Raw genomic sequence first — 14,995 nt, forward strand, 5'->3', positions numbered from 1 at the left:
GATGTGTATGATGTATTAATTTACTCTGTAATTTTGATATGTAATATTTGTTTAACATGTATGTTATTTACATAGCTTGTCCCTTTCAATATCTTTACTAGAAATGGTGCATCCAACCACCGGTCCTACATATGACCCGTCGAGCCCCGTTGGACCATCTAATGAGCAACTGGACCGAATCTGAAGCTGAGAAAAGAGATAAATATGATCATGAAAGGCCAGTACTGGGCATCGGCGCGCCGGCGCAAACGAGCGCACCGTTAGATCTATCTATGCAGCAATTGTTTCCCTCGATGCAAACATATTTTGTTCAGATGCAGCAATTTTGTCAACGGTTGCAACAAAAATATAGTTGTAGCAAAAAAAAATCTACGTGATCGTAGCAAAAAAACGAAGCTGATGATGCGTAGTAGCAAAACAAAATAAGGGTCATAGCAAAACAATCCGGTGAACTCGGGTTACAACTCTGATGAACGTGTATGCAACTTTTTTAGTGAATAGTTGCAGCAAAAAAATATACCGGTTGTAGCTAAAAAATAACACGGTTGTAGCAAAAAAATCTAACGAACTCGAGTTGCAACGAAACGTGGATGTAGATTTTTTTTAATGAACAAATCGTAACAAAAATAGAAAACGCTTGTAGCAAATTTTACAACTGTTGTAGCAAAATCTGGACAAAAATTATTGCATACATTGGCAAGCACAAGCCCGCGGGTCACGCGCGACTGCCGAAGCATTCGGTCGGCGCCCCATTACGAAACGTTTCCCAATATGAAAAGGGTAGTGGTCATGGCACAATAATGCACTTAACACGGTCGAAACAAGAAAACAGGTCCACAACTTCAAGTTAAATAAGACGCCAAAAACAAAAAAAAAAAACAGGTTCACAACTTCAACTTAAATAAGACAGCCAAAAAAAAGGTTCATATATTTTTTTTTTCTCCCATGATAATACGTGTTTTTATTCATGTCATAAAGGTCAAAGTACATGCCACGTCAAGGCCGACATGAAAAAACTATAAAGATAGCATAACATCTTTGAGCTTCGCACCGACGTTCATTGGCTGCCTCCCGCACCACCAAAACAACCATTGAACAAAAAATGATGGATCACCTCCTCATCCAAACTCGACGCGTCTCCATCGCTGATATGCAGCTTTGCAGACCTTCTTGGTGACTCACTAAAAATGGATCCCTAGCCATTGAACGGACCAGACAGGGGCAACCCATCGGACACATCATCGAACTCCATATCTGACACCCCACATGACTAAGACGTCGAAGAAAAAAAGCATACTTGTCATCCATGAACCACGAACACAACACGCGTTTCATCTTTTAGATGTCGATGCAAACTACAATATGCACCCACTCCTGAACTACCTTCCAAGCTATGCGCCGACGCAGGAGCAAACGCCATGGCAACAGCGAAGCCGGAGGAGACAGGTCCATTGCGAGGATGCCGCCGTCCCGACGCCATCAATTTTTGAACTGGCTTCCAAATCCATTTTCAACCATAGGACTGATGGTCCTCGTCAAGAAAGGATCCAAAGAATCATTATTCAGCGACGCCATCGTCGTCGCCGAAGTCAAGATGAGAACAACCTAAAAACCTAGACTACAAAAGACTAAAAAGGATCCACATGCGTGGATCCAACGGCTCCCCTCACCACAGACGACCGATGTCGTCAACGGAGGGGAGCCGTCGTAGGACGGCAGTGAAAGATTGGCTTCTGTGGCGGCGTCTAGGGTTCCAGCCGTCTGGGACGGGAGCAAAAATGATCTCGTTACCAGGGTAGAAATTAACACGTACGTGGGATGAATACGGCCTAGGCAAACAGGTCCACAACTTAAGCCAACGAATTAGTTGGATGCAATAGAAACACATTTTAAATAGGGTGTACCATTGCACATCTAAATGACTAAACAAAATATGAAAGAAAAAAAAATATACGCATGAACCTCTACATAAGATCAATGATATAGGATTTAGATATGTAAATATTTATCTTACATCTAGATGTGTTTTAGCAAAACCGTTTCAAATACTAGCCAAAACCCACAACGACATAGTAATCTAAAAAAACTTAGAGGCCTATAAGATTGGCTTCTCCACCTCCTCTGCTTACTCATCGAAAGAACGCACTGCCGGCTAGCAAGGCAAGGAACAAAGCGGCGGCGGCACAATTAACCACCCTATCCTGCCGCTTGTACACTTGCTCGCGTTCTAATCGTCTCTGCGCCGATGCTTCAAGGTGTTCCCGCATGCATCTGTCTCCAGTCAAGAGCTTCCTTCTTGGCTGCCCTTATAGGTACGCCATGCCGTCTGTGCTGCCGGGGTTGAGTGTACATGGATCCGTGTAGGACTTCCTGGCGGCGGCGGAGCTGCAGCTGAAAAGTCGAGCATCCCCCACCGCCGGCGCTCCGGACGAGGAAGCGCTGCTCCTCCTCGAGCGCTCGCGGAAAAATATCTGGTGACGGAGGAGGACAGGAGGCGCGGAAGACGCTGACGGAGCACCGCGGCGGAGCGGATCGCCGACGCCATCTCTCTAGACGGCGATGGGGTGACTTTGTTTCCACCTTCCTCCTCTAGCTGGAGGCGCAAGGCGAAGGTCGGAGGACTGGAAGTGGACTCCCCTCCTCGGATTCGTAACTGAGCCGGAATCAGACTACAGCCACCACCATCTATATGTACACGGGCGGCGTTCTCCCAGGGAACGAGACAGCTAGCTAATAAGCAGCGTCCATGGCGACGGCGAGGAGGCGCAAGGCGAAGGCCGCCAGGGCCGCGGCCGCGGAAGCCATGAAGAAAGACAGGAAGAACGCCTACGATGCCATGGTCACAGCGGATAAGGAGTCCCGGCAAGCCGAAGCGGAGGCCAAGGAGGCCACCACGACGGCCGCGGCCAAGGCCGAGGAGTCCATGCAAGCCGTCGGCATGGCCATGGCGAAAGCCGAAGAAGCCGCCGTCATAGCCAGCGTGAAGGCGGAGGAAGCCGAGAAGGCAAGAGAAGCCTACCGCGAGGTGTGTCGGCAGGTGGACGCAGCGGCGGAGTGGGCGCAGTGCGAGGAGGAGCTCTTCGCCGCCCGGTTCCGACGCTACTGGAACCAACTCGTCGCCCGCCCCGGCGTCACCTTCCATCAAACCAGTAAGATGTATATCTACGCTCAAGCTGCATACATATATTTGACCAGTTAATTGCTCGTACTAACTTGATACACAACATCTGATGAAATCCATGTAGCATCGATCCCCGCCATGCGGTACACGCACCCTGCTCCCCATGATAGGCCCAAGGCCATGGATACCTTGCAGATCACGTCGGTGAAGATCGCAGCGGTCGACGATTGCCTGCAATGGCCGCTGCAAGTGTATGGCATCATCGCGGCACGAGATGTCTTGGATCACAAGCGCAACATTCTTTTCCACCGCCGGAGGGGTGATTGCCAAATAATCACTCAAGAGGTTAGTACGCTACGTTTACGGACTCTTACAGGCCTATTACAGGATAAATTTGAGGTAGCAATCTGTGATTGGATAAAAGGGGGAGGGAGGGTCCCACCCACCGAAAATCAGGGGGGGCGCAAGTTTAGTTGGTCGAAAGGTCCGTAAAATCTCTGTAATGAGGCCGTAGATGTAGCATTTTTGTTTTAGCTAGGTCTGCTCTTTTTGGCGCCAAACCCAAAATTTTAAGGTTTTACTTCCTCTGTACAGAATATCACTTTTGCTCCTCACTTTTACTTCAGCACACCTCACGGAGTATTTATAGTTTTAGTAGGCTAAACTTAGCCTACTAAAACTACAAGTATTTCGGTATAGAGGGAGTACCAATCAGCAGCTTTTTTTTGCTCTGCGGTTGAAGATGTTCTTAATATTTACATGGACAATTGCCATTCCCATGCAGGATCCATACCTAGCATTGACGGGCCCTAGTCGCGCCATTGCCGTGTCGAGGGACCTTTCATACATCGAGGTCTCGCTCAAGGTGAAGGGCGCGAGTAGAACTAGATCCGAGGACGGAGATTTGAGCGATCTAGTCCTGAGTTACGGGACCGGATTATGTCTCGCAGGCATTTACCCTAGCAGGCTCAGCACACTTGAACTCGAATCCAGTCACATTAATCGCTCCGTGGAGGCCACGGTCCGCATCAAAATCACCCACGGGTCATGGCCGGATGGTCTCCGAGGCGCGTTCACTGCCGGCATGAGCAGCAACAATGGCCTGGAAGTGGAGCTGCTCAATACCAGAGACGGTAGAGCTTTGCCCGTCGACTCTGAAGGTGTGGTCAAGCTCCAGCGCCGCGTCATCTCCGTCTACATCGAGGGGATGCTCAAGGTTTCCGTGGTGGCATGTTCGGTTGATGAGGAACGGGGTTTCATCGAGAAAGCTGAGGCAGTTTTCGAAGCAAAGAGACAATGTGTAAGCGTCATGGAGATTAACTTTGGGTCTTGTAGTATGCAGATTACCGTCGCTTGGTCCTGTTTCCGCCATGAGTAGTCTATATACTCAAGTTAATCTTATTCCATGGGTATTTTGTAGTGGGCAATGTTGATATATGGGTGTGGCCAGGTCTCAGTCGACTGAAATTTAACCAAGTTTTTACTTGACACTAGTAAACATGTCCGTGCAACGCACGTCTTGATCAAAGCAGCCCATTAAATTTAATATGAGTATTGGATTCTGAATTCATATTCTAGAAATTTAAAAAATAATAGAATACTATAGCATGATGATCTATGCCTCTCGAAAGGTCATGTTTAATACAAACCCCATTACTCATCATTTTACTATGTTATGTGAGGTTCAATCAGACCAAAAAGAAATCAAACCCATTTAGAAATCACAAAACTATGGTAAAGATTTCAGGAAGTTCTCTTGGGTTAAGGTGAAAGAAAAATGTGGGAATGTGAAAGAACAGATCTAAAGTGGACAACATATTGAATTAATGTGAAGATAACAATCGGAATCTAACTTTCAGTTCTAAAAATTATAAAATGTGTAATCTGAAACATGTAAAGTATGCAATATAAAAAGTGTTAGTTCTATAGAGCGACGGAAATGGCAACGGCACCCACATCCTCGCCGGCTACGGCACGACTCTCATGTCCCCGTCTGTTGCGGATGCACTCGGTACCCGTGTCAGTGCATAGTGGAACTGAGACTTCCGCATCCTCAACGGCGGTACGAACCCGTGCTTCTCCCCATTATTAATAATCCTGTTTTCTGGACCAACCATTAGAAAAACATAATATCAATTAAACAAACGGTTCATTTTTATCCAAGTCTATTCAGAGTACAAGTACTTACCTCAGCCTTTTGAGGATGTCTATATCTGGTTGGGTTTGATGCATGGACTTCTAATCTCCTTGCCAATCTTCCTCTTTATGGTTAGTAGTCCTAATTTTCATGTCTCACTTTAAACTCTTCATACTGCGATTCTATCTTGTTTGAGGCCAAACTTATCTACATTCACATGAGTATTTAGAGCTACAATTAAACTGAGAAAGCAATTGCACAAAATGATAGAAATATAAAATGATACATTTCTGAATACATATCAATCTAGTCCTTAGTAATGACCATAGCAGTTACTATATTTAGATGACAACTGAGGTATATCACGACGCTATAGGGGAAAAAGATCGCAAACTGCAAACCCAAAATACTTGAGTTTCCATGGTAACCGGAGTGACCCATCCTATGTGTAATTAAACTTCAAACTATACTTTAGAAATAAAATTATTCGATGCAGATGTCAAATACAGATACCGAATAGTCAAGTTACCTGGCATCATAGTAATTGAATTCACATAATGAAAATCATGGAAGTGCTAAGAAAAGTGATTCCATTAAGTATTGTGATATGAAATAGTTGTGCTAGCTAAGATATTTAAGTGGAAGAAATGAACACGGTTCCTTGCAAACTCTATACACAACATGCCTGTTGTACGCTATTGAACTTTAGCTCCCCCTTCATCCATTTTAGAGTCCTTATGCCTAAAAATAAAAGCACATGGTTATTGTTCATACATGAAAATTTGATGGTTCTCCAAGGGGGAGAGGTAATCAAACATCAATTCAGGAGCTATTATCAATATGAAAATATCAAATAATAAGAAAAAAGAAAATATTGCTTACAAAAAATAATATTGTACAATATGAACTCATGATATCTGCATCCTCACTTTTGACACAAGTAGATCATCTTTTAGTTGGCAACTATTAACAAAAGTATTGTTAGACTGCAGATTAAATCTATTTAATTGTTTAACACGTATGGACGCACATCCGAACTGCAAAAGAAAAGGAACAATAGTTGGTGCAGCTAATTGTCGCACCTGCATCTATGTGTAGAACAGAAAACAAATTTAGTATGAAAACTGACTACTCATTTCTCCTCAAACCAAATAAAAATGAAAGGATCATGGCCATATTTCCTCCTATTGACAGGTTTAAATTGCTGTCAAAAAAGAGAGAATAGACTCACTTGATTGAGCCATGAACGACCAAAGAATACAGCTGCAAATACTTCAGGAATAAGGGCACAAGCATGGTGTCATACATGATTTGTCCAGTTACAACTTACATGGGGATTGGGAAGCGCTAATAATTGGGCAGTTTCATGGAGTTGCATCCAGCCACCTAACCAACCTGCATGGTTAATCAATTGAGCATAATTTTGGGGGAAACCAAACCTTGGCCCCAAAGCCAAAACGCAAAATCAACACAAACAGAGCAGAGGAGGGCAGAGGAGAGGAGACGGGGAACGGGATGGAGGCGCGAGGTTCGTACCGAGATCTTGTCGGCGAGGTGGGCGAGGTCGTGGAGGCCACCGGGCTCGCCGTCGCTGTTGCCGCGCGAGTCCCCGCCGCCGCCGCTCTCGAGGAAGTCGCCGACGAGCATGGCCGGGTCCATGTCGCTCTCGTGGCTCCCGTGTTGGCTCGCACTCCCGGGCATGTCCCCCCTCCCCGCGTCCGCAGCCACAGGTGCCCCACCGCGACAGGCGACCCGCCCCTCGGCGAAACTCTCGCCGTGGACGGCGGGGCCCACCTCCGCTGCGCCGCCTCCACCACCGCGCCCGGCGGCGACAGCGCCCCGAACTCCTTGGCCACCAGCATCATCCTGCCCCGTCGGCAATGGCGACGATGATGGTGTGACGTTTTGGTGCACTTCGGCGAGGTCGGCGTGCAGGTAGGATATGGTGCTGGTGGCGACGGAGGTTAAGAGGATGTGGGCGCTAATCACGGAAGACAAGTGCAGGATGCGGATGGAGTTTGGTATTCTCCTCTGCGGTGGAGTATGGTCAGCCAATGCTAATTGCTAAGTCCACCCAGTCGTGAGGTGCTGATTAGTTCGTGTGTGTTGTGGGGCGTTTTACGGGGTGCGCGTTGTGAAATTCTTGTTTGCTTGTTTATTAGTAGTATAGATATAGATAACATGCAAGAGAGAAAAATAAATAATTAAAAAAAAAACGGATCTTAATGTAAAATCTCACGGATATAGCATCTAAGTCTCAGTCTTAGCAAGAATGTTGGTATATACAGTCTAATGTTGGATTTTATTTTTTTGCCGGGAGCCTGATATTGGATATGTTGTGCTATAGTGTATAGTTAAACTTTTTACTGGTGGTATTTCACAGGAAACACCCAGCAGAAAGAATAGAAGATATATATGAATTTCGCATGAATTTAAAGGGAATACTTCGGTTCGTGCCGAAAGTAATGACAATTTGGAAATTTTGAAGATGAAGATGGGCATGTCACTGAATCAGGTTTTTCGGGTGTCTATAGTGATTGAGTTCGCAGCCCAGACATACATATTGCTTTGTTTGCATGCAGAAACTGGTGGCCCAGCCGGTCCGTTGGATGGACCTCCTGAGGCCGAAAGCCCGAAACAAGCATATTTTTATCTGCAGCTCCGTCGGGCATCGACCTGCTGCTGCAGATCGGCCACCATAGGCTGGGGTCTGTAACGATTCACTGTACATAGGGTCATGTAGCTGTTCACTGTAGATAGGGTCCTGTAGCACGGTCAATTTGTCAGCAAATTTTGAAACAAGTGAACATATTTCAAGTTTGTGAACATTCTTTAGAAAAATAAATGTTTTTCGGAAACATGAACACTTTTTGAAAATTTTGTACAATGTGAAATTTAGAACAACTTTCAAAAACTGAACATTATTTCAGATTTCTAACATTGTTTTAATTGGGATCATTTTTTTAAAGTATCAACATTTTCGGGAACATGATTTCTTTTCAATTTCCGAACGTTTTTGAAGTATATGAACAAACTTTGGAAAAAGGAACATATTCTGAAATTCTTAACAGATTTGGAAACGCTGACATTTTTGAAATCCAATAACACGTTTTCAAATCCAAAAAACAGCGATTTTTCCAAATTTTCCAATAATTTTGTCAATACACAATAATTTAAAAAAATAGAAATACAAAAGAATTAGAAAAAAATACAAAATAACCAAAAAAGTATTAAATAAGAGACACAACAGAAAAATGAAAACCCGTTCAGTAACCTTCTCGAACGTTCGCGAAACATGCAGAAACTTTACAGAAGTTTCTCGAGTAGAATCAATAGTGCATAATGGATATATTAAATGGGCCAGCCCAATTTAGTTCGATAGTTCGCTACCTGTGTGAAATAGTGGCAAATCTGTCAAAAAGTGCGACATATAGGAGTTTTCAGCATATCGACCTAAGTTTACCCCCTTTGAATAAGGTGTTGTCCCATTCGGCCTTGACAATAGCAGCTCCCCCACCCTCGCCCGTTGGTAAGTAGAAACTGCCGGCACAGCCCGGTCGTTTATTAGACTTCCTGAGGCCGAAACAAGCAAGCATATCCGTAGCCAGTCCGGCCATTGGCGATGTAGATCAGATACTCTATAGCGTGCCGCTACAGAACGGCTACCGTAGGTCGGGGCCTGTGATGATTCAATGTACTATGTAGTTGTCCACAGCACATAGGGTCAAGTAGCTCGGTCAATTTTTCAACAAATTGTGAAAGAAGTGAACATATTTCAAGTTTGTGTACATTATTTATAATAACAAATGTTTTCTGAAAACATAAAAACTTTCTGAAATTTTTGAACAATTTTAAATCTAGAACAAATTTTCACAAAAAGTTAGCACTATTTTAGATTTCTAACATTCTTCTAATTGTGATCATTTTTACTAAAAAAATAGAAACATTTTTTAGAACATGGTTTTTTTTAATTTCCAAACATTTTTAAAATGTATGAATGAATTTCAGAAAAAGAAACCTAATTTGAAATTCTTGATACAATTTTGAAATGTATTCATGTTTCAATTTTTGAACATATTATTAAAATATGAACACTTTTGTAAATTCCAAAAAACTATGATTTTTTTTCCAATTTTCCAACATTTTTTGTGATTACAAAACAATGTTTTAAAATAAGAATAAAAAGGAATCTAAAAAAAAATAACCCAAAATTATTAAATAAGAAACACAACAGAAAAATGAATATTGGTTCAGTAACCTTCTAGAAAGTTCACGAAATATGCAGGAACTTTAGATGATTCTTCAAACCGGGTCTTATAGATTCAGTAGTGCATAGTGGATCTATTAAATGGGCAATTTTATCGCAAGTGCGACAGCTAAGATTTTATAGCATATCCCCCTTACCTTTACCCCCTTTGAATAAAGTGTTGGCCCATTCGGCCTTGATAATAGCAAGCATATCTCCAGCCGACCAGGTCATTTGCTATGTATTCTTCCGTCCTATAATTCGTGTCTTAGGTTTGCCTAGAAATGAATGTATCTAAATACTAAAACATGATTAGATACATTCATATTTAGAGAATTTTAAGATAAGAATTTTGGAATGGAGGAGTAGATAAATATATCAGATACTCTGTAGCCTGCCGCTGCAGAACAACTACCACTAGTAGAAAAAGGATCTTTAGTCCTGGTTCGGTTGGGCCATTAGTCTCAGTTCTCAACCGGGACTAATGCTGGCCCCGGTTCGGTCCCGAACCGGGGCTAATGGCCTTTCACGTGACGGGGCTGAGAGCGATGGGGAGGGCTATTAGTCCCGGTTCGTATTACGAACCAGGGCTATTTCATCGCTTTTTTTAAGCAATTTTTGGGTTTAAGGTTTTGCACTAAATTGAATGGGCTATTTTGCTGCCCCTATTTTCCCATTTATTTGTTACATATATATTGCACATCGTCACGAATATATTACATCATCTCATCCGTCGTGCTTTGTCGAACATATTTACAAAATGTAGGCACGAGTTACGTGCACATATATGCATCTTTTTTACACTATATCATTTCATATCATTTCCGTTGAATGGCAATAGTATTCTAGTCGATCATCTAACATCTCATTATCATCTTAATCATATACCAAGTTATCATATGATACACATAAAATAAAACAAAGAAACATCATAATACATAGTCATCTCATGCATGCATCCTAATCGATCATGTCAAGTAATAATATAAACCAGAATAACTTGTCTCTCATAAGACCTAGTCCTCGCTCTTAGGTATAATGTCATAAAATAAAATAACACCTATGTCTCCATGATCAAGCACAGAGATCCAACGGTCTCCAACTTGTGGCTTGCGAACCTTCTTTTTTCTCTCCATGCTTCAATTTGGAGCCTTTTTTATCTTGATTTGAGGTTACTCGAGTATGGAGCATCGAACTCAGCCCTCAGCGGGCTTCTAATTTTCATTTGGCCTTCTGGGTGCATCAACAGAGGCGCTACATCATGTGGCAGTTGATGTTGAAGAACATAATAATAACCTAGTTAACAATGTAATCAACATTATTTATGCAATAGTAGAGCGTACTTAATTAGGAAACTCTTACCAAGATATTTCGTCGAATGTCATCCGGCTTCAACCTATGCACTAGTGGCCAATTCCAAAATTATACGGAAAGGTATTCCTAGAAACCAGAACACCAGCAACAAGAAAGTGGAGAAGAACATCCTTATCCTCCCAAGTTAGATATGATCCATATGTGTAGTGTGTCGTGTCAATTAATTTCCGTAATTCACTCGAAGAAACAAAATAAGCTGTAAATTATAATTTAACAAATTTAGTATATGGATGAACACCAACTATTTCTAAATATAAATGCAAATTACTTGATAAATATGGTTGAGAAACATCACATGGAGGTAAAACAGGAAACATATCATTGACAACCACCCAAATGTCGATGTTGTCTAGCATATTATCTTCAGGACGAAGATCGGAGGTTATTTTCATACCCTCCTCAAATCCATATGCCTTGCAAAGATCTTCTCGGTTTGGGCACCCAAATTCTGTTTGAAAAACTGAATTAAATACTTTGATAACAAATATGTGACCATGTATAGTCCTCAAGTTAGCGCTCCTCATCTCAATTCTCTCGTGGTCTTCGAAACCGAGCCTCTCGGACACATATCTTCTTGCATGGCAAGGGAGGAACATATCTCTATTCTCGTCAAGCTTCATGCTGAAGAACCTACCGTCTCGCAGGTGAGGCGTGTCGCAGATACCCCGACAGTCGCCGCAATATTCACACTCCCGATATTCATCGTCAGACATTTACTGTTTTAATGTGGTAAATGTGTGTAAACAACAATTCTGACATTATATATATCGAAAGAATTGAACATCTATATATATATAAACATAGCTAGCTAGGCCACTCGGACATTCCGGCAAAACTTAGCACAATTTAGCAAGCAAAAGTGAGAAACTCACTACTGTTTTATGCATTATATTAACACCAACAAAAGGATGATATTTGTAGGTTGGTGAAATATGTATGTGCCCTTTTTCCTCTCCAAAGTTTAAATAAGTTGTTCGAAACCATTGGTTGTCTAATTCAAACCTAATGTGCCTACTTACATGAAATTTACAAATAGGATTTTTTTTCCTTCTTTCTAGTTAGTCCATCAAAAGATCTTCAATAAACATATATATCTTGATTTTCTTATTAACATATGCATCTCAATTTCCATTATTTCAATTTGTTCTAGCTTGAATCGATGACCCTAAAATCTAAATGGCAGCAGCCTTGGGGTGCCTAGAGCGGGAGGGGAGGGGGGTAGCGGCGCCTGGAGGGGGTGGGCTTACCGGAGCGGGATGGGGAGGGCGGCGACCGGCTTACCGGAGCGGGAGAGGGGAAGGGGGCTTACCGCAGGAGGGGAGGGGGGTGGCGGCGACGGCGAGGGAAACGGCGACGACGACGACGACAACGGCGGCGAGGGAGCCGGCGGCGTGGAAGGAGCGCGGAGACGACGAATGTGTCGGGAAAGAGTCGACGTCGAGGGTTCGTCCGCGTCGGCGCGAGAGGAGGAAGAAGATGGAAACCGCGATTTGGACATCACAAATTTCCACCTACCGCCTATATAGGCGGAGCTTTGGTCCCGGGTCGTGGCTCGAACCGGGACTAAAGACCACCTTTAGTCCCGGACCGAGCCACGACCCGGGACTAAAGACCCCCGAGGACTAAAGCTGGTCTTTAGCCCCGGTTCGAGCCATGACCTGGGACTAAAGACCTTGGGCTGGCGGCATTCCAAAGTTTAGTACCACCTCGCTTGTCGAGAGGAACCGTGACTAGTTTATAAGCCCCGCTGTCACAACCGTGTCGAGCTCTTCCCTAAAACAGGCTTATGGGCCTAAACGCACTGTAAATTTAAAAATTAAAAATATATGTGAAATTAAAGACAAAATTCAACCTAAATTCAAAGTGAGCTCACTTTGAATTTAGGTTGAATTTTCTCTCTAAATTATCATATAGTTTCAATTTTTTTCCATTATTTTTGTTTTGTTCTTTGCTTTATTTATTTTGTTTTTTTCTACGTACACCTAAATATTTAGTTTTCAAATTTGAATTCTTTAAAATTTGTGAATAACTTTACTTTCATTTTTTGTTATTAAAGATTTGTTTTCTCTTCTATTTTAGTTCTCTATTAAAGATTTTAACCAAAAAAAAAATTATGAAAATTCTTGTGAGTTGATTTTTTTTGTTTCTTTTTAGTTAATGTTTTACTTGATTCTTTTTAACAAATAAGCACTTTGATAATTTTAGTTGATTATTTTTAATTCATTCATTTTAGTTAATGTTTTTGTTGATTCTTTTTAATTAACTCTTTTTTTGTTTTTTATTAAATATTTTCACAAATTTTCAACAACTTCTAACTTCATTTGATATTTTTCGTGCATTTATTTATTTTTGTGAGCTAGTTGACCCTGAAATTGAAAAGCAGTACAAATAAACTCTGAAAATGTTGAAAGTTGGCATGGTATCATCATTTCACCCACATATTATGTGTTAAAAAGTTGAGAGGGTTACGACAAAAACTGGATGCACTTCGTGTACAAAACGGACAATATCTCTCGAAGTATGAGAGTTTCGAACAACAACTCATTTGTTACAAAGAGTTTTCATTTTTTTTTGAACTTATTTGAACTCCATACTTTTTGTGTGTTCAAAATGCACGATTCAAAGGCACATCACAAATTTTCAACAATTTTTGACTTCATTTGGTATTTTTCATGCATTTTTTTGAGCTAGTTGATCCTGAAATTGAAAAGCACTACAAATGACTCTGAAAATGTTGAAAGTTGCCACGGTATCATCATTTCATCCACATAGCATGTGCTAAAAAGTTGAGAGGGTTACAACAAAAACTGGATGCACTTCGTGTACAAAACGGAGAATCTCTCTCGAATTATCACGGTTTCGAATGAGAACTTATCTGCTACAAAGGGATTTCATTTTTTAAAATTTATTTGAACTCCATACTTTTTGTGTGTTCAAAATGCACCATTCAAAGGCACATTACAAATTTTCAATAATTTCTGACTTCATTTGATATTTTTCGTGCATTTACTTAATTTTGTTTTTCGAGCTACCCTGAAATTAAAAAGCACTACAAATGAACTCTGAAAATGTTGAAAATTGACATGGTATCATCATTTCAACCATATAGCATGTGCTAAAAGGTTGAGAGGGTTACGACAAAAACTGGATGCACTTCATGTCTAAACGGACAATCTCTCTTGAAGTATCAGGGTTTAGAACGAGAACTCATGTGTTACAAATGGATTTCATTTTTTTAACTTATTTGAACTCCATAATTTGTGTGTGTTCAAAACGAACCATTCCAAGGCACATCACAAATTTTCAACAATTTCTGACTTCATTTTGTATTTTCCGTGCATTTACTTTTTTTAAGCTAGTTGACTCTGAAATTGAAAAACAATATAAATAAACTATGAAAATGTAGAAAGTTGGCATAGGTTACCCAAAGGAGACAGTTGGGTACACCTTCTATCTCAAATCCGAGGGCAAAGTGTTTGTTGCTAAAAACGGAGCTTTTCTCGAGAAGGAATTTCTCTCGAGAGAATTGAGTGGGAGGAAGATAGAACTTGACGAGGTTGTCGAACCTCTCATCCCTCTGGATGGTGGCGCAGGGCAAGGGGAAACCTCTGTCGTTGCGACGCCGGTTGAGGAGGAAGTTAATGATGATGATCATGAAACTCCAGTTCAAGTTTCTGTCAACCACGCAGGTCGACGAGACCACGTGCTGCTCCAGAGTGGTACGGTAATCCCGTCTTATCAATCATGTTGTTAGACAACAATGAACCTGCAAATTATGAAGAAGCAATGGTGGGCCCAGATTCCAACAAATGGCTAGAAGCCATGAAGTCCGAGATAGGATCCATGTATGAGAACAAAGTGTGGACTTTGGAGGTACTACCTGAGGGCCGCAAGGCTATTCAGAACAAATGGATCTTTAAGAGGAAGACGAACGCTGACGGCAATGTGACCGTTTATAAAGCTCGACTTGTGGCAAAGGGTTTTTCACAAGTTCAAGGAGTTGACTACGATGAGACATTCTCACCCGTAGCGATGCTTAAGTCCGTCAGAATCATGTTAGCAATAGCTGCATTTTTCGATTATGAAATCTGGCAGATGGATGTCAAAACGGCGTTCC

The 14,995-nt window shown here is 41.8% G+C and overlaps 1 protein-coding gene across 1 annotated transcript; it reads left to right on the plus strand.

The window, feature by feature from the left end:
* Positions 1-2,746: 2,746 nt before the first annotated feature.
* On the plus strand, positions 2,747-4,499 carry LOC123418181. The gene is made up of 3 exons (XM_045106948.1): positions 2,747-3,149; positions 3,246-3,466; positions 3,906-4,499. Exons 1-3 carry the CDS (start codon positions 2,747-2,749, stop codon positions 4,497-4,499), a joined length of 1,218 nt encoding a protein of 405 aa, XP_044962883.1.
* The last annotated feature ends 10,496 nt before the right edge of the window (positions 4,500-14,995 follow it).

Source organism: Hordeum vulgare, unplaced genomic scaffold, assembly GCF_904849725.1.
Source record: "Hordeum vulgare subsp. vulgare unplaced genomic scaffold, MorexV3_pseudomolecules_assembly, whole genome shotgun sequence".
Taxonomy (NCBI): Eukaryota; Viridiplantae; Streptophyta; class Magnoliopsida; order Poales; family Poaceae; genus Hordeum; species Hordeum vulgare.